General features: G+C 48.1%; 6 protein-coding genes across 6 annotated transcripts; 4 read left to right on the top strand and 2 right to left on the bottom strand.

The window, feature by feature from the left end:
* The first annotated feature begins 1,827 nt into the window (after positions 1-1,827).
* BC939DRAFT_494801 (UDP-glucose/GDP-mannose dehydrogenase family, NAD binding domain-containing protein) lies at positions 1,828-4,338 on the top strand. Its single transcript, XM_051559615.1, has 3 exons — positions 1,828-1,949; positions 2,220-2,493; positions 2,866-4,338. The coding sequence occupies exons 1-3, from the start codon at positions 1,913-1,915 to the stop codon at positions 3,947-3,949; spliced, it is 1,395 nt and encodes a 464-aa protein (XP_051409926.1). The 5' UTR covers positions 1,828-1,912; the 3' UTR covers positions 3,950-4,338.
* A 3,841-nt stretch (positions 4,339-8,179) lies between these two features.
* On the top strand, positions 8,180-9,250 carry BC939DRAFT_479113 (uncharacterized protein; the record flags this gene model as incomplete). Its single annotated transcript, XM_051558817.1, has 1 exon — positions 8,180-9,250. One exon carries the CDS (start codon positions 8,180-8,182, stop codon positions 9,248-9,250), a length of 1,071 nt encoding a protein of 356 aa, XP_051409925.1.
* A 1,057-nt stretch (positions 9,251-10,307) lies between these two features.
* BC939DRAFT_458496 (uncharacterized protein) lies at positions 10,308-12,531 on the top strand. The gene has a single exon (XM_051556611.1). The coding sequence runs from the start codon at positions 10,403-10,405 to the stop codon at positions 12,362-12,364; it is 1,962 nt and encodes a 653-aa protein (XP_051409924.1). The 5' UTR covers positions 10,308-10,402; the 3' UTR covers positions 12,365-12,531.
* Positions 12,517-13,961, bottom strand: BC939DRAFT_458493 (histone-fold-containing protein). Its single transcript, XM_051556610.1, has 5 exons — positions 13,857-13,961; positions 13,434-13,506; positions 13,169-13,262; positions 12,748-13,032; positions 12,517-12,615 (listed from the first exon to the last, which is right to left on the bottom strand). Exons 1-5 carry the CDS (start codon positions 13,887-13,889, stop codon positions 12,567-12,569), a joined length of 534 nt encoding a protein of 177 aa, XP_051409923.1. The 5' UTR covers positions 13,890-13,961; the 3' UTR covers positions 12,517-12,566.
* A 211-nt stretch (positions 13,962-14,172) lies between these two features.
* BC939DRAFT_458491 (U6 snRNA-associated Sm-like protein LSm8-like protein) lies at positions 14,173-15,641 on the top strand. The gene is made up of 4 exons (XM_051556609.1): positions 14,173-14,504; positions 14,690-14,730; positions 14,831-14,958; positions 15,092-15,641. The coding sequence occupies exons 1-4, from the start codon at positions 14,474-14,476 to the stop codon at positions 15,180-15,182; spliced, it is 291 nt and encodes a 96-aa protein (XP_051409922.1). The 5' UTR covers positions 14,173-14,473; the 3' UTR covers positions 15,183-15,641.
* Positions 15,642-15,729: 88 nt separating this feature from the next.
* On the bottom strand, positions 15,730-17,008 carry BC939DRAFT_240803 (P-loop containing nucleoside triphosphate hydrolase protein). The gene is made up of 2 exons (XM_051550932.1): positions 16,444-17,008; positions 15,730-16,347 (listed from the first exon to the last, which is right to left on the bottom strand). Exons 1-2 carry the CDS (start codon positions 16,993-16,995, stop codon positions 15,811-15,813), a joined length of 1,089 nt encoding a protein of 362 aa, XP_051409921.1. The 5' UTR covers positions 16,996-17,008; the 3' UTR covers positions 15,730-15,810.
* Positions 17,009-17,342: the final 334 nt, after the last annotated feature.

Below are 17,342 nucleotides of genomic sequence, written 5' to 3'. Positions count from 1 at the left end.
CTTGAGCGATGGACGCGCTCCAGGAATAGCCCTCAGTCCTATGCCAATCTAGTATCATTTGTACAACAGCCAATGTAGAAAACAAACGCGGCAGCGCCCTCATAACCCACATAGAGAAATGCCATAATCTGTAGAGCGATTGTAATAGGGGTAAAGTTCTTGCGCTGATCTTCATTCTTCTTGTTACGTTGAGATGTGTTAGACACTTCCAGTTATTCAATGCTGCCGCTTAAACGTGGTCACTGTCTTCTTTTTATATGTAATGTCTTCGCAACGGATAGCGATGTTGAGACTGGGATGGAATACCCGGGAAAGACTTATATGAGATATAGGGCAATGAATGTGAGGATGGACTAGCATGGGAATGTCTGTGCTCCAAAGAACTTTGGAAAAGTTGGCAGCAAGAAGGACATAGATTGAGGTGTAAATATAACATACACAAAGGAATGCGAATATGGACATCTGGACTCATGTGCGTCTTGGTCCAGTCGCGTCCCCGGAGGAACTTTAGAAAAGCGGCGTGTTCCAATGTGCGATGCATCTGTGGTGCGGTGCAAAAGCAGGCATCGATCTGGAGCCGTACATGGATAAAAATAACTCGTAGAGCACGGACAGAAACATGTGCGGCAGCAATTCATAGTCTATGGATTGGGGTACGACAATGGGGAGCGGACTACTAGCGAGGCATCTCAAATAAGCGTAATTGCACAACAGGATAGCGTATAAGCCATGATATGAACTCTTCATTTGGACATGAAAGAGTACTGAGCCTGGCTAAATACGGGAAGAGCAGTGGGTGCAGAGTAAGAAAAATTGGATAACATTCCTTTGGCACGGAGAGAGCTGCTCGAGATCTTTCCGACCCGCATTCTTTCATCTACTCTACCCCTTCATTGACATGGTTTGCCTATCTAATCATGAAAGTTGCTCTGCGGCTCACCCCTGTTCTCTGGTCTGCTTCCATTTGTTCAGACCTTGAGAACTTCATTGCTATGATCGGCTCTACCCAGCAACCAGACATCGGGTCTGTTATGTTATTTGTTTGTGCTGGCTCTTGCTCACTTGAAATTGTTATGACCCCGACCGTCGACGTGGGACTGACGCAAGTCGAGGAACGACAGAGATCCATCCATGTCCCAGTCAGAAGTTGAACAGCCGATACGATCAGGTTAAGTAGATGGGCAGCTATGCAGATAAGTCTTTTTTTTTTTTTTTTGTTATTGATACAGACGTGCAGACTCATACCCTAGCCTCGAGTCAGGTATAAATGGACTACGACCTATTATTGCAAGGGGCCTTTTCGATCTGCAAAACGCGAGTTCTTTCTTGAGAAACTGCTGAAAGCACAGATGACGAGTGTGGGAAAGCGAGGTACGAGAGCGATGAACCTCAACGATTGAATAGATTACTTCTTTTGCACATGCCCGAGAAGGAACGAGCGCACATAAGAACTAGTCGCGATGGAACATGGGGACAGAGGGAAGATTTGTTCCCTAGACCACTTTGCCTCGACAGACAGGCCCTTCCTGCAGCTTGTCGGGTCGTATATCAATGCTCCTCCAATTCGCTATTTGTGCCTGGCAACAGTCTGCAGCAGCGAGACCTTGCCTGTATGTATTGCTTCGAGGATACCATGGGTTAATGAGCGTGTAAAGGCAAGGATGGAGAGATAGCGGAGAGAGGTGGAGGTAGAGATAGAATTCAAGCCCAAAAATAGGGCAAGGGAACAAATGAAAGCTTTTTTTTTTTCTGCCAGGGGCAACTGAATCCTTTTTTGAGAATAAAGTAAGATCAAGAATAAGGACGGCGGTCTAATAAATAGCTCCTCTTTTTTTCTTCTCTTCTCATCAACACTCGTCTCCCTCATCACTCTCACTCATTCCCTTTCCTTCCTAAACACCACCTTATCATTATGGTCAACATCTGCTGCATCGGTGCCGGTTATGTCGGTAAGGATCACATCTGTTTCGCCTGCTTTTTGTTCCGTCTCTTTTCTCACAGTCGCAGGAGCACAGGGATCATGAGAACAAGCCAGGACCCATCCCATCACCCGCGCTCGTCCTCATCATCACCCCAACTAGACCTGGGAACGACACGGCCCCTGATCGCTTCGAAAATCCCGAAGGAACATGCTAATCCTCGTGGGTCAATCCATGGATCGATATGTAAACGTACTGGTCCTGACCAATGGCTTTGTGTTTTCTTTCCGTTTACAACAGGCGGTCCTTCCTGCGCTGTCATCGCTTACCAGTGCCACGACGTCAAGGTCACCATCGTCGACTTGAACCAGGCCCGTATTGACGCCTGGAACTCGGACGAGCTTCCCATCTATGAACCTGGTCTGGATGAGATCGTCTTCTCCCGCCGCGGAAAGAACTTGTTCTTCACTACCGAGGTCGATCAGGCCATCATCGATGCTGATCTCATCTTTGTCTCTGTCAACACCCCTACTAAGAAGTCTGGAATGGGTGCTGGCTATGCTGCCGATCTTGCGTAAGTCTCTTTACTACATAAGAGAGTCTCATCAACTGGAAAACGAAATGACAGCCCCAAGGTGTATGAGATGGAATCAAAGTACCTCTGGAAAACGTGTTTTGAACTCTCCAGGACCATTGGGCTGCGGGAAAGGACCAACCAGTGCGTCGCTTCATGTACTCCTTACTTTTTTTTTTCCATGCCATCCTTGCCATTTTCGAATTATAGCCAATGGGTCAACGTCTTAATTTGCATAGATCGGCAACGGGAAATTGCTCAATAGATCCAACCTATCCATAAAATAGGGAGAGCAGAGTCTTGAGAGATAAGATCTACGGACAACGGAACTTTCTAACACCCTGCCTTGCTTCTTTACCTTTACTTTACTAGTTACATCGAGAATGCCACCCGCCGCATTGCTCAGGTCGCTACTTCTTCCAAGGTCGTTATTGAGAAGTCAACTGTTCCCTGCCGCACCGCCCAGAGCATGCGTACCATCCTCGAGGCCAACTCGAGCAAGGACATCCGCTTTGATATTCTCTCTAACCCCGAGTTCTTGGCCGAGGGGACCGCCGTCAAGGACTTGACTAACCCCGACCGTGTCCTCATTGGATGCCTCCAAACCCCCGAAGGATTTGCAGCCCAGCAAAAGTTGGTCGACATCTACACTCGCTGGATCCCCCAGGAGCGCGTCATTACCATGAACTTGTGGTCTTCTGAATTGTCCAAGTTGGCTGCCAACGCCCTCCTTGCCCAGCGAATCTCCTCCATCAACGCCCTCTCTGCCATTTGCGAGGCCACTGGTGCTGATGTCGATGAGGTCGCCTATGCCTGCGGTACTGACTCTCGTATCGGACCCAAGTTCTTGAAGGCCTCAGTCGGTTTCGGTGGCTCGTGCTTCCAGAAGGATATTCTCAACTTGGTCTACCTGAGCGAGCAGCTTTACTTGCCTGAGGTTGCCGCATACTGGAAGTCGGTCGTCACCATGAATGAATACCAGAAGATGCGCTTCACCCACCGTATTGTTCGTACTCTCTTCAACACCGTCACCTTCAAGCGCATTGCTCTTCTTGGATTCGCCTTCAAGAAGGACACTGGTGATACGCGCGAGTCTGCCGCCATCACTCTTTCCAGCTACCTCATCCAAGAGCGCGCCAACGTTGCGATCTACGATCCCAAGGTCAGCGCCAAGCAGATCAAGATGGACCTCACTGAGCCCGGCGTTGGCACGAATGAGGCTGAGGTTGACAAGCACGTCCAGGTCTGCAGCAGTGCTTACGAGGCTTGCGCTGGCGCTGATGCCCTCGTTATCTGCACAGAGTGGGACGAGTTCAAGATGGAGCACTTGGACTACCAGAAGATCTTTGAGAAGATGCAGAAGCCCGCCTTCATCTTTGACGGTCGTCTGATCTTGGACGCCCCCAAGCTTAGGGAGATTGGATTCCGTGTCGAGACCATTGGAAAGAGCGCTTAAAGCAAGATTTGATACGAAGAGACGATGGCGCCAGATGAGAGAATTGTTCCTGGTGAACCACCATCTTGGATACCTGTCTCTCTTTCAGAACTAATGTACATTTTTTTTTGGTCTTTAGCAGCAACCACAATAAAACCTTATTCATTACCAAGGTCGAATCTTACAGTGTCCCGTTTGCATCGGGGTGCACAGCATCATCACCTGCCTCTCTATGTTCAGCTATACTGTTTGTATTTTCAGAAAGCAACGTTCACGTCTCCATCTCCGCGGTTCCGAAGAGTGTTTCTCATTCGCGATTAGAATAGAGTCCATTCCTCTCCCTCTCCAAAGCAACATGTTTATTCTCAATAAATGTTCTGTCGCGCACTCGACCTCTCGCGATCGTTGCCATCCTACATCTTAGCCCTATCTTTCTGAGGCGTCTCCCACTAGGTCGGCTCAGCCTTCACCATCATACATCATCATCGCCTTTGTCAGCCTCGCCTATTTCTTCTTGGCATCATGCTCTGCCTCGTCTAATCATACTTACAACAAAACAAGCGCTTCATACTCGGAGATCCCTGCTGTCGCAGCATCCACAACGCAATTACTGCAGTTATCGCAGTCAACGCATATGGGAACGACACCAAAGGTCAAGGACAATATCAGCACAGCACACAACATCAAATCTCGTTCAAAAAAACCACCCACTCCGGTTTCAGAGTATATTGCGGCGATCGCTTTGTCCACGGATCCTGTTTTCTGCTTCCACTGAATCCTTCAAAAGGGTCCATTGCTTTGGCAGAGAGTCATGCAGTCTCATACTGCACACAATCGAACATCTCAAGAGTCCTAGAATTTTATTGTATCAGCACATTCCAAGGAGAATGAAGGTGCTAGGCGGATGCAGGTGACGGGGCTGTTGAACTCGGTAGTATATAGGATCTCGATGCGTGACGATGGAGGGCAGTATGCTTTTTTTTTTTTTATTAACTGTGGTCTGAAGGAAACCTACAGGTGGAACAGAGAACAAACAGCAAGCTGCCCGCTCCGACTATGTCGCAACGAATCCATATAACATAATCAATGACCGCATGAGTGGTGAGCCGATGGCCCCTGCTCCCTACGTGGCCTGTTGTGCGCGAAAGTCAACCTTTAGCCACGGTCCTCTGACATTTTAAGAAATTGGCATCATCCCAATCACTCCATTACATCGAGTCTCAGCTGTCTCAAGTAGTGCCCCTGCACTCGGTCATCCGCGGCGTCGTTGATCTCTTTCACATCGGGTGCTTGTCGTTGCCTCAGGGTAGATCCCATAAAATCATTGCTGCTACGTCTGTGCTCTCCAACACAGTTGCGTCCCTGGGGCGCGTTTGCTCACAGCAGTGATCCCATGTTCTCGTTCCCAGTCGACGGTGACTTTACACCTTCTGTTCCAGATCTCTGTTCTGCCGATCTCTTCGATGGCCTTCACAAAGCGGCTGACCATGTATGTTGCGATCCGTTCTGTAGTGTTAAAAACGCGCCTCCAAGACTGAACCATGCACTTGGGTGTTAGACCGTGATACAGATCCTGCACTGACCACTCAACCCACGATGGGGGGCAGTATGCTGTTATGGTAAGAAAGAACAGAAAAGAAGCTTAGGTTCGAAGCTCTAGGCGCTCCTCTGTTTAATCTGCGCCTTTTTTCATTTTGGTGCTCGTACCTAGGATAAGCACCGCGAGGAGATAAAGCCCATTATTATGTCCATACCTTGGAGTATAGTGCAATTATGCGGGCATGTTTTTGCATAGCTGTCTATCTGTGCCTTTCCTTGATACAACGTCTTGTGATGGTTATTTCTTGTTCGTCTAGCCGCTACTGCATTCGCTGCTGCATGGATCCCTTGGACTGTAGCGTTCATATTTCCAAGCAGAATTGTCCCCGTACCATACTTGGAGAGTATAGTTTTGAGGGCTCTATTCAGTTGAGATTGATGCTTCAGAGTCGGTTGGCCTCCCACCCTATCCTCCTACGACAACGGTGACTATGGCGGCAACGACAATCCAAGTGTCCTCGGGGAACAGCGGACCTAGAGACAGGGGGAGATCTCTTTGGACGATACATCGCAAGATACAATGGCTGTTGAGGCAGTGCCTCAAGCATAGCAGATGCCTGATTTGCATAGACACTCAGTTCTAGTCCGTCAGCAACAGCGGCAGCAACAGTCTTCAAGACCTCTAGAAGCACAGTAATCGAATATTCCTCGCACGTCGTGGAAAGACAAAGGCAGCGCCCGGAGTACCAATGGTCCCTTCAGGCACAAGTATACTCCAGGATGCACTCGAGCTTGCCGCCAGAACTGGCGAGCTATTCTTTTTGTTTGCCATAGTTAATCTTTACGCATTACGAAAGGCGCCTCGCATCAAGGGCAAATAGAAAACAAGAAAACAAAAGCCATCGGTCCATGTCATCTGGTAACAAAAATGCAAACGGGGTCTAAAGGTCTAGGGTGACTAGTTTGAGACGATAAAGTCTTAACGGATAACCATCCACGTGTCTCGTCGCATTTGCTCGCTGAATTATTTTTTGCATCGTGTTTTGGGGTGTTTACCCAGGTTAAGGCTGTATTTTTTGCTTTTTGGCATGGTCACAGAATTGTCCGCTTGTCATTGCTCAGGCCCTTGCAGCTGGATAAACTATCTAATTTAAACGACAACAAAGTCGGTCCATATTCGTCCGAATCTTTCTCAGCCTTCCATAGATTTGGAGAGCCCTCCACCAGGTCATTTGCAGAGTAATTGCCTCCGAAGGTACACACCAAAGGTCCTCACTTTTCCAATGCGTTCTCTGGTCACCGCAGGGACATGTGCATTCGAGTTTCCATTTGCTCTTTTATTTGCTGCTGAAAAACGGAGCCTGGGGGTCCAGTTGAGGGTGTGGATTTGTATATAGACATATATTTTTATACAACTATCTGGAAAGCTGTTTTCGCTGATTTTGTACTCTGAAAAAGCGGCGCCTGATCACTTTTTATTTTCGGGTCGCAAAGCGGAACCAGCAGCTTCCCCTAAAAGTTCTAATACAGCACTTTGACCCTTCGGGTAGAAAGGCTGCTGTAATGCTAAAAAAAAAAAGAAAAAAAAAAAAGTCACTACATTTGTCTTGGCATTCTTGACCTGTGCTTGTTCGGATGTTCTTTCGGACTGAGATTGCAACTGTCCTCCTCTTCGAGCTGTGCGTTTTTTGAATTATTTTCCGGGGAAATAACGAACGCGTCTAGATATCTACGGCAATTTATCCGTCATGCACTATCCGTTCTCTTGTAGGCTGATCTTCAGGGTCTCCTTGTCCTTAGATTGCATTAACTATTCATGACATCCTGTAGTTGTGCCTCGGCTGATTCTTTCTGGACCCTCAACTAGCCAACAATCAAATCTGGTTGTGGTGTAACGTGCATTGAGTAAGTTTATCTGACCACGAGCTGCATTGTATACACCTCTGCATGAAAATATTATTGGCTGACAGAGATGGTGCCTTCAGTGATGGAGATATACCTTGAGCATATACATTGAAAAGGGAAAATACGAATGGACAAAATAAATTAAACAGTGAGCGTTAACGAAAAGGAGCAATAGAGAGGGATGGACGTACTATACAGGGCCAAGTGAGGGCACCGGGATAGTTTATCCAACTGGAGTAGGCTGCAACCTTCAATTGAGCAGAACACTGCCTATTTCCACTAAAATGGGAGGAGGGGGGGGGGGAGAGTTGTTTGTTGACCAATACGAGCCCCGCTGCATGATTGTGCCTGAGCGAATGAGTACATGCTTGAATGCTTGAAGCGGAATGGAGGGGAGTGTATGTGTCAGGGACAAATAGAAAAACTTTACTCCCGGCAAAAGGTGCACCATGATATAATGATATAAGAAAGCATCCTTTCCCAGCCTTTGCAGCACCCATCATTCTTTTCTACACACACACACACAGACCTTGTGCTTCCTTTATATCGCCGCTGTTGTGCTTGCTGGTTATTTGCTGTAGAAATTCGAAACCCTCTCCGCTCCTTTCACATCCCGTTTCAATCTTCAAACATTTCTTTGCGCACCTGCCTTTCTCACTTGGATACCCGTCCATCGTCTTGCAGCCTTTTTCGCCCGCACTTTCTCTTTATCAGTCATTCACCACTGCACCCCCAGAGAAACTCAGGCACAAGCACTCTCTTCAGGAACCAGCTACATAACAAATCACGCTCCAAGAACATAAGGAGATGTCTATGCACGACACCACAACGTCCAAGGAGCTGTCACGAAAGCTCTTCTTCCTCGCTGCCTACTCGCTCACCGGTGCTGCCCTGATGGGATCCTCCATCGGTCTAGTCGTCTACCAGAGCGGCCAGTTCTTCTTCCTCAACAGACCTAGCCATCTCGAACTCTTCCACCCTCGTTTCCCCCCTTCTGCTCCAGCAGACCCTTCACCATATCACCCATTCCCTCATACCGCTCACGGCGCCGTCCCCCCACCTCCTCACCCTCACCACCACCACGACCATCACCACCATCATCGTCACCCACTTAAATCTATCTTTTCCACCTGGCTTCCCGTCGCCGCCTGGCTAGCCTCTCTTCTTATCAGTTCAACTCTCATCACCTCCCGGAAATGGGTCCCGCGGATCCTCTCAGCCCGAGCAGGTATCCTGATTAGTCAATCGATCTTTATGCTCTTCTGGGTTCTACTCGGGGCTATCCAGGAGGTTCAGGAACGGTTGGTGGCACAACGCTGGGCTATGAAGGACATGGATGCGATCGCCGAGGCCATGGATGGTACCAACCAGGCAGATGTCGCCTTCGAGATGAGGACACAGATCAGGGCGATGATCGTGCCGTTGTGCACACTTTGGTATGCCGCCGTTGTGCTCCTGGGCACCGGAACAGGGCTTTTGACGGCCAGCAGTAGTTGCATGGAGAATCAGCTCAAGAGGGCCTATCGGTATGCGCAATTACAGAAGTTGGAACAGGACGAGAAAGAGACCGAGTGGATGGAAAAGAAGGAAGGCCAGGACGAAGTGTTGTTGGCTGTGCCTGTCACGTCTTCTTCATCGGAAGCCATGAGTCGCCCGCGGTATACAAATTCGCAGCGCGCGATCCTGATGTTGTTAATCCTGGGCCTGTTCACAAGCCAGATGAAGCTGTTCCAGTGGATCGTTGAGGCCCAGTCAGTGCGAGCGTACTACACAGGGACGACAAAGTCGGTCTCGACATGTTTGACATTCGTCGGTCTGGTGTCTGGTACAGCTATGATCTCTCTGGGGTCGCGTTTTCTTCCCAGGAGGTCATCCTAATTTAGTGATAAATGGATACTTTCTACGGATCGTAATACGAAGTAAACACCTATCGATACATTACTGTTTACTGCACAATGGGCTGAGCGTGTTGATTGTCGCGATGGTTCGATGTGGCAGTGGAGACGCAGTAGCAGGTGGTAGAAGAACGCGTATCTAACTTGTTGTGTGAAGATCATTGTCCATGTCCATTCTACGCCCTTAAATTCCATATACGGACTGCGGCTGTTCATGTAGGCGGACGGAGCCAACAATATCTATTCGCCCTTGAGTCTGGGTATGTGGCGCGTGTGGGCGGAACGAGAAGGGCAGTGCTTAATTGATGTGGAATGGGCAAAGAGCTCGGATCTTCAAAGATAGCAAAAAGGTTTTCGTGGTAGTACCGGTTAAGTCATGCAGAAGGCGAAGAGTGGGTGGTAGTGAGCAAAACAATGGTGGCAAGATGGTGAAAACTGGAAAGGGAAAAGATGGACACAAGATTTACTGTGTTCCTGGGGACAAAAGTAGAGTGAAGAAGACGAGGAGACAGTACCAGAAGGCGCTGCTGCAAACGCGTTGCGCACTAAAGATTCGACAAGCAGGGCGTAAAGAACGCGTCCTTGTTAAAAAAAAAAAAAAAAAAAAAAAAAAAAAAAAAGGGACAAGGGGTGGCCGTGTGGCGCGAGCACAAAAGCAACAACAAAAAGACAGGAAGGTGTCGGCACAGTGAGAAAGAAGGGCTAGGGGATGGTGGGATCCTCTGCGTTTGTTGGGCGAATGAGTGCGGCGTGTTTGAAAGTGTGCGTACGGGTGTTGAGTGGATGCGAGTGGGTGTGCGCGTATCCGTTGAGAAGAGAATGACAGATCGTCCTTGTCCTTCCTTATTCATGGACGCATACCGGGGATGTAATCGAAAGGCATTCCAGCCCAGCCTTCCGCCCCTTTTTCTCACCGACACTTAAACAAACAATCAATGCACACTCGCTCACACACTCGTGCGCTCGGCGTTTGTTTGTAGAGTGTCCTCCGTGTATAAATACCATTGGTATCCATCTCCCCCCCACCCACCCTGTATATCTATCAGTCGGCTACTTCCTTTTATTCACTCTTTCGCCCTTCAGTCCCATCCTCTCTCCTTCTTACCACCAATTGCGCCAAATATTTGACCCAAAAATGATGTGTCCGCATATTTTTGAGCCTTCAGCATCCTGTATCTCCACCCCAGGCATCACCACCACCACCACCATCACCTGCGCCCATCCTGACAACTTCACCGGCCATGCAATACTTCCCCTCCTCGACGAAGAGCAAACGCAACCCCAAGAAATGGAATGTTATCAAGAGAACGATCTCCTCCTTCAAACTCTCGCCTCACACCTCGATCTGCTTACCGCCGGCAGTCTCTTCCTCCTCCCCTCTATTCTCCCATACCTTGCCTCTGCACTCACAGCCTACGCTTCCTCTTCTTCCTCTTCAAAAGCACTATTATCGAATGAGACACTCCTCGGTATTCTTGCGTTGTCCTGTGTGGGCGTCATGACCCCACTCTCGGTTTTTAAGGTCCTCAGCATCCTCGAGACACACAACTTCCAAACCCCATTCCTGCGCTGGAGACATAACAAGACAACAGCAATCAGGAGAGAGGCACAGCATGAACATGGAAGCGGCAGGTTGTTGTCTCAGAGGAGCCCAGAATCAGTATCAGTATCAGAATGTGCTTGTCACCGTCGTGCAGCAGCAAGAGCAGTTGATAACCACACTCCGAAAACATCTCGAATCATGCTTTGCCCGACCATCCGCACAATCAAGAAGGCCCTGCAACGTCTAAGAGGATACCCTTCAGGATACGGACCCTTAGTTCTCGATACTTCCATGTCTTTGACCGAGGCAAGTTGGACATATTTTTCTCTGGGACAAGAGCAACCGCATGGACACGACCAAGACCAAAATCAGGAGAAGCAAGGCCCGTGCACGTGCCTTGAACGCGCCTTGAGCAGCAACGCATCGGTCCAACCGCGCCCCAGGACTATTCTTTTGGCAAGTCTTGGCATGTGGACAGTTCTCATAGCCCTCTCGTCTCTCCTGGGTTTCAACACTATCGGCACCTCTCCGGTTATTGTTTCAAGAACGCCACCCCAGAACAACCGCAGCGATGGTCTGGCCAGGATCGTTCTTGAGCACGGGCCAAGCAATATCGATCTTCAGTCGTGGGCGTCCACTTCATGGGATAAGGAGCCGAACCATTGTTCCCAAAAAAATGTCCGACAGGGTGAGTCTGTCGTGACAGACAATGTAAAAGACGAGGACGAGGACAAAGAGGACGTTGATGACTTCTTGGACCCCGATTCGTTGGACGCGATGACCATGGATCCTGAAGACTTTGTGGTGTTCCGCAATTTCCTGGTCGCTCTCGAAGCCGAAAACCTAATCGCCAAGCCCAAAGACGAGAAACAACATCAAGATATTTTAAAGGCGACCAACGACCTGATGATCGACTCGATGCTCGAACAAGACCTGCCATGCGGATACCGCACCTCTCCCTTATTCACTCCCACATGGTTTGTTGGCTTTCCTGCAGTCGTACAAAAATTCCGTAATAGTATCAACTCCGATCACCTTACCACCGTGCCCCACACATCCGGACGAGTTTTTGAATACCTCGCCGGATGGACAGAGGTGATGATCCTCGCCGTAACCATGACTCTTGGCAGTCTCCTCGTCGGACTCATGCAGTCCAAAACGTTGTACTACCAGCTTCTGGAGCAACATGAACTCCATCAACAGCAACTCTTTGTATTCGAAACACCCGTTCGCAGACGCAGTTCCTGGACCACATTGGCCTTGTGCTTTGCCCTGTCCGGTTCCGCATTGTGTCTGATGATCGACATGATCCTGGCCGAATGCTGGGATGTGCCTTCGGTGTACTTTGTTGGTATTGGTATTGCAGGAATGATTCTTGTACATGCCTGGGTTCCCAACCTGCCATTGCAGGTATCCGAATCTATGGAGAGCACCGATAGCGACGATGGAGAGGAGGATGGTGAGGGTGACGAGGAGAAGGGCAAGTGGGGTACGTCTATGAGTGAGCACCGCAATGCTTGTTCGCTGGACGAAGACCGGCGATATGGAGTGTAGCTGGCTGCGACCCCTCTTTTCCTGAGCATCTGTACATATTTACATCCGAGCCAACCAAACATACTCCACTGTGCCTTGCAGTCCTTCCTAGCCGGATTTTTCAAGGGCCGGGTATTCTGTTAATACATCGGAGGATGAAAAATAAAGACACGTTTTCTTCGTTCAAATAATTTTTTTTTATTATACCCTGCTATCTACCGTATTACTCGTTGTCATAGTCATCGTCCTCTTCTTCTTTCACGGCGTTTTTTCTAAAACCAAAAAAAAAAAAAAAAAAAAAAAAAAAACACCCATTCAAAGGAAACAAAGCGCGTTAATGTCAAAGACTCGGATCCACAGTATAGATGTAAAAACGCCTACTCAACCATGTCGAAATCACTTACGCAACTGCCTTCTTTGATGATGTCCCCCTCCTTGCTGCTGCCATGGCTCCTGCAAAATCTGCATAGGCTTTATCGTCTTCATCCACCTTCATGGCATTGCCGCCATGGTGGCTGCTGTGGTGGCTACTGCTTCCGCTGCTGCTTGCTTCGTCTGCTTCTGCCTTTCCTGGTCCTGTTCCTGACGCTCCTGCCCCTGCTCCTGATCCACAGCCTTGAGGATCTGCAACGTTCTGAACAATATCCCGTAGGAAATCGAATTGGTCTTTGTCTAGAATAGTCTTTTTGCTTTTTTTTTTTTTTTTTTTTTTTCAAGTAGCAAGCAAACAAAACGTGTTTAGGCATTGCGCTGCGAAAAAAAATATATGTATATATAAAGAAAAGTCGAATGGAGGGACCGCCACATATTATTCTTTTCGCTTACAGATGCGCGGCTGTGAGTCGTTTTGCGTTCTTGGAGCGTGTTTCCATGCACGCTTCGTCAATCAAGGACTGCATAAAGAGTTCCAATGCTTTGGCTAAAAATTTTTGTATAGAAAAATCCATACAAACAAACAACGCAGGTCGGTGTTAGTCCAAGATTCAATTACGCCCAATTGGTCGTTCCCCAGTTGAGAAAAATACAAGGTAAAATAAACAGCGCCTCCATGGTAATTGCGGGTATCCTTCTGATCCATTTCTAAACATACATATGAGGATAGGGGTAGCCTGGGCGACCTTGCCAACATCCTCGTCCATTTGCATGATCTTCTTGATACGCGCCTACATCGCGATAGATTGTGCGGAGAGAGTAAGTAGATATATCAGGTATCAGTCATTGGAGAGGCTGCGATGACGATGTTGATGGTCCTGCGATTGTTGAGTGAAGGATACATGGTGCGGGTAGAATAGGTCGTCATTATTGTTGAAAAAAGGATGGGTCTAGTTCAGAATAATGCCGGAATAGAGTTGCCAACTGTCGTTCTTCCTGATGGCAAGAGGATGAACATGTGCTCCATCCGCATAGGAGATCCCGCCGTAGGTTTCCGTTGAAACTATCTTTCCTGTGTTCTTTCAAAGCATTTTCCTTGCTCGGCTGGTGTAGTTTGTTGGTGATGAGTGAAGAGACATACCACCGGGAACTTGGTCTTATATTTCTTGCGCATGGCTGTGATAGTGTGCGTGTGCTCGCCCAGGTGAGCTGTCCTTGCTGCGCTCCTTTTTTTTTTTTTTTTTTTCGTCCAAGTAAAATAATGCTTTGGCAGGACAAGTCCCGTATGATAAAGTGTGGTTGCCGAAAGAGGTAAAAGAATGGATGGATGAAGAGAGAAAGAAGAGCGCGAATGGCTGAACAATGCGAACACGGCCTCACGACGACTTTGAAGGAAAGTGAAAAAGGCAAAAAGCGCTCCGGTGGCTTTGCGTGTTTTCGTTCCTCTTTGGCTGTTCTGGTGCATGCAACTTTGCCCTTTTCCTCGCTTTTAGCATTCGCCATTCTTTCACGCAACACACACGACTAGTACACTTTCTTCTCCTGTTTTCTCCCAACACTCCATACTATCCTCGCGTCGCAGGTAGCATATTAAACGCCTCTATCTCACGGACTGGAACCTTTTGCAAACTCAAAGAAAGCAGGACTTGATTGGAAGTCTTCTCAGGAAAACCTTGTCACCAACTCAGCCCGCTCGCGAGGCACTCTTTCCAACCACTTCCGCGCAAGACTCTCGGCCATCGCTGCCTTACATACACCATGTCTGATCAGTTAAAGACCCTTGTCGACCGTAAGTGTCTTGATGCCGGACAGCTCATCCTAGTCAGAAACAGCACAGTACTGGAACTTGTTGCACCTTTGATATAAGACCGGAGAAGCCGAGCGCGCTTATTGACGTGTTCGTTGTCGAACTTCGAACGGAATTACTGACATGAAACCCCACGCTTCTCATTACTTAACAAAAAACATCACCAGACCCCGTATTCGTGTACTTGACCGATGGCCGAACACTCGTCGTATGTGTACTATCTGATATATTCCTTGGAGTGAAATTGATCGCGTCTAATCTTTGAAATGATCTCTAATTCTTCTTTGATGCCTTCTCTCCTGTACTAGGGTCAGTTAATGGGATACGACCAAGCAGCAAACGTCATTTTGGGCCAGACTCATGAGAGGATATTCTCATCAACAGAACCCATGAAGTCAGTACCTATTGGCGTATATGTCATCCGTGGAGAAACTATGTAAGCGTTCTCCCCGACGCAGGGACCGAAGATATCCTCTGGTTCTTCTCTTGGCCTAATGAGCTTAATTTATCGTCAATTGGGTATCTGAAGAATTTCCCTGTCCTAACTTGCAGTCTTTCGATAATGACAGAGCGATCATCGGCGAACTGGATCAAGAACTGGACGAGGCAACGGATTACGACAATATGCTAGTCGAACCTCTCGATCCATTAAAACTCTAAGGGTACATCGGACACGACACCATCGTCAGTACGGACACACGTGGAACCTGTTTTGATCTATTAGACAGGAGGAAAATTAGCGGGGCAACAACATATATACAACAGGCGACAGACTAGGCGAGAACTTTGCACTATTGGATCCGAAAGTCTAGGAATCTGGGATCGTTCCAACTTGAAGACACAACATATCGAAATAAAGCATCTCAAGAAACGCATATGGACATTGCGGCTTCGTCATGATCTTGACCAGTTCCGGGTATCTCACGGAAGGACAAGAAAGACGGATCGAAAAGGTTGTCTAGCAAACAACGCATTCGTGATTCGAACAATGACGCATTGAGGAGCCATCCAAGCATACTCCTTGACGAAATGTCAACTGCAACGGGATAAAACTGTACAAAACCGCAACATTCCTTTGAAGCAAGACACAACTGCCTTGCGCACGATGATATAACTGACAAAACATTTATATTTATTATTTCTTGATGTCGGTATAGTCAGAAAAAACAATAACATGAATTGGATACTATACATGCAAAAGTAAAGCAGCCCTGCTTGCACGGCACCATCATCTACTTCTCCAACGCAAGCGCATCCCCAGGAACAGTCTCTCAGCCTGGACACGCATTTAGTCCTCCAAGAAAAAGTAGTTTCCAGATGCCTTCTGTTCCTTATCCTTGACAGACTCCATCTTGTTGATTCTGGGACGGTAGTTGGTGGGATCTCTGCGGAAGGTGATCTCGAGCGACGACAAGAACTTATTCATACCAGTCAACAAGCTCTGAGGAGTACCAGCTGTGGCCTCGACGGAGGGAATACCGGTGTAAACAACCACACGGTCAGCCAAGTACGTAGCCATGATAAAATCGTGCTCAACGATAAAGGCAGTCTTCTTGGCGTGAAGAATGAAGCGCTTGATGACCTTGGCGGCGATAATACGCTGTTCGGAATCCAAATAAGCCGAGGGCTCATCAATTAGGTAGATATCAGCGGGGGCACCGAGAGCCAAGCAAATGGCAACACGCTGCAATTCTCCTCCTGACAGGTTGCCGACTTCGTTATCGATAATGGCTTCGGTCTGAAGGGGCTTGAGGACATCGGTGTTGAATTGAGGATGCATAAACGCAGCCTTAATCTTCTTCAAGAACAGCATACGGACGGTGCCCTGAAAACGAAGAAAACAAACGAAAGCATTAGACATCAATAATCATTTACCGAATGCAGTCTTCAGAACCGCCAAATCCTCACCATAAACACATACCTGAAACTTGGGAGCGATCTTCTGGGGCTTGTAAGAAACATTGAGCTCGGGGACGTACTGCTCGCCATCGGGTTTCAAGATACCGGCCAAGAGGCGGATAAAAGTGGTCTTTCCGGTACCGTTCTCTCCTAACATAACAATGATCTCCGAATCCGTGAACTGACCGGTCTCAACGTTCAGCTTGAAGTCGCCCAGGGTCTTGGTCATGGTTGGATACTTATAGCGGCGGTGGTTCTGCATGTCCTGGAGCTCGTCAGCAGTCTCAGCAAGGCGGAAGGTCAAAGATTCGTCACGGAAACGCAAGTTCTCAGTGGGGACCTTTCCGTCCAAGAAAATGTTGATACCTTCACGGACCGAGAAGGGAAGAGTAACAACGCCGTAAACCGAGGGGACACCATAGAGTACGCAAATGAAATCGGACAGGTAATCCAGAACGGACAAATCGTGCTCGACGACAATGACAAAGCAGGTGGGCTTGAGCAACGAGCGGATGGTCCTAGCAGCATTCAAACGTTGCTTGACATCCAGGTAGGATGAGGGCTCGTCGAACATGTAACTAAAGAAATGCAGTAGCCAATGAATATCCAGGTGAATATGTGGATAATGATGAACCGTTGAGTCGATTGTTACTGCGGCAATACATCCTGAATGCGCGAATACAAAACGACGTACATATCGGCCTTTTGAATGCACACAATTGAGATGGCGAAACGCTGCAACTCTCCTCCGGACAACTGTCCAACTTCACGCTGCAAAATCTCCTTAAGATCTAGATGGGGCCGAGGACGAAAACAAACAATAAATCAGTCAGTCGTTCCAGTCCACATAGCTGACCGGCCTTATATTCCGTATTCTCAACCACGACAGAGTGTATTGAGAACATACCGAGAAGATCGATC

The sequence above is a fragment of the Gamsiella multidivaricata genome (genome assembly GCF_025024155.1).
Source record: "Gamsiella multidivaricata strain RSA 2152 chromosome Unknown BC939scaffold_54, whole genome shotgun sequence".
Classification (NCBI taxonomy): Eukaryota; Fungi; Mortierellomycota; class Mortierellomycetes; order Mortierellales; family Mortierellaceae; genus Gamsiella; species Gamsiella multidivaricata.
Note: the sequence above shows the minus strand (reverse complement) of the source record. Positions and strands in the feature narration are given on the sequence as shown.

Coding starts and splice junctions, on each gene's coding strand:
- BC939DRAFT_458493 (XM_051556610.1), bottom strand. CDS start 13,889: ATGCGCAAGAAATATAAGACCAAGTTCCCGGTG. Junction 13,263..13,433: donor GGCTACCCCTATCCTCATAT/GTATGTTTAGAA, acceptor AAAAATTTTTAG/CCAAAGCATTGGAACTCTTT. Junction 13,033..13,168: donor CGACTCACAGCCGCGCATCT/GTAAGCGAAAAG, acceptor AAAAAAAAAAAG/CAAAAAGACTATTCTAGACA.
- BC939DRAFT_458496 (XM_051556611.1), top strand. CDS start 10,403: ATGATGTGTCCGCATATTTTTGAGCCTTCAGCATCCTGTATCTCCACC.
- BC939DRAFT_494801 (XM_051559615.1), top strand. CDS start 1,913: ATGGTCAACATCTGCTGCATCGGTGCCGGTTATGTCG. Junction 1,950..2,219: donor CATCGGTGCCGGTTATGTCG/GTAAGGATCACA, acceptor CGTTTACAACAG/GCGGTCCTTCCTGCGCTGTC. Junction 2,494..2,865: donor GGCTATGCTGCCGATCTTGC/GTAAGTCTCTTT, acceptor TTACTTTACTAG/TTACATCGAGAATGCCACCC.
- BC939DRAFT_240803 (XM_051550932.1), bottom strand. CDS start 16,995: ATGTTCGACGAGCCCTCATCCTACCTGGATGTCAAGCAACGTTTGAAT. Junction 16,348..16,443: donor AGATCGCTCCCAAGTTTCAG/GTATGTGTTTAT, acceptor CTTCGTTTTCAG/GGCACCGTCCGTATGCTGTT.
- BC939DRAFT_458491 (XM_051556609.1), top strand. CDS start 14,474: ATGTCTGATCAGTTAAAGACCCTTGTCGACC. Junction 14,731..14,830: donor CCGATGGCCGAACACTCGTC/GTATGTGTACTA, acceptor CTCCTGTACTAG/GGTCAGTTAATGGGATACGA. Junction 14,959..15,091: donor GTCATCCGTGGAGAAACTAT/GTAAGCGTTCTC, acceptor CGATAATGACAG/AGCGATCATCGGCGAACTGG.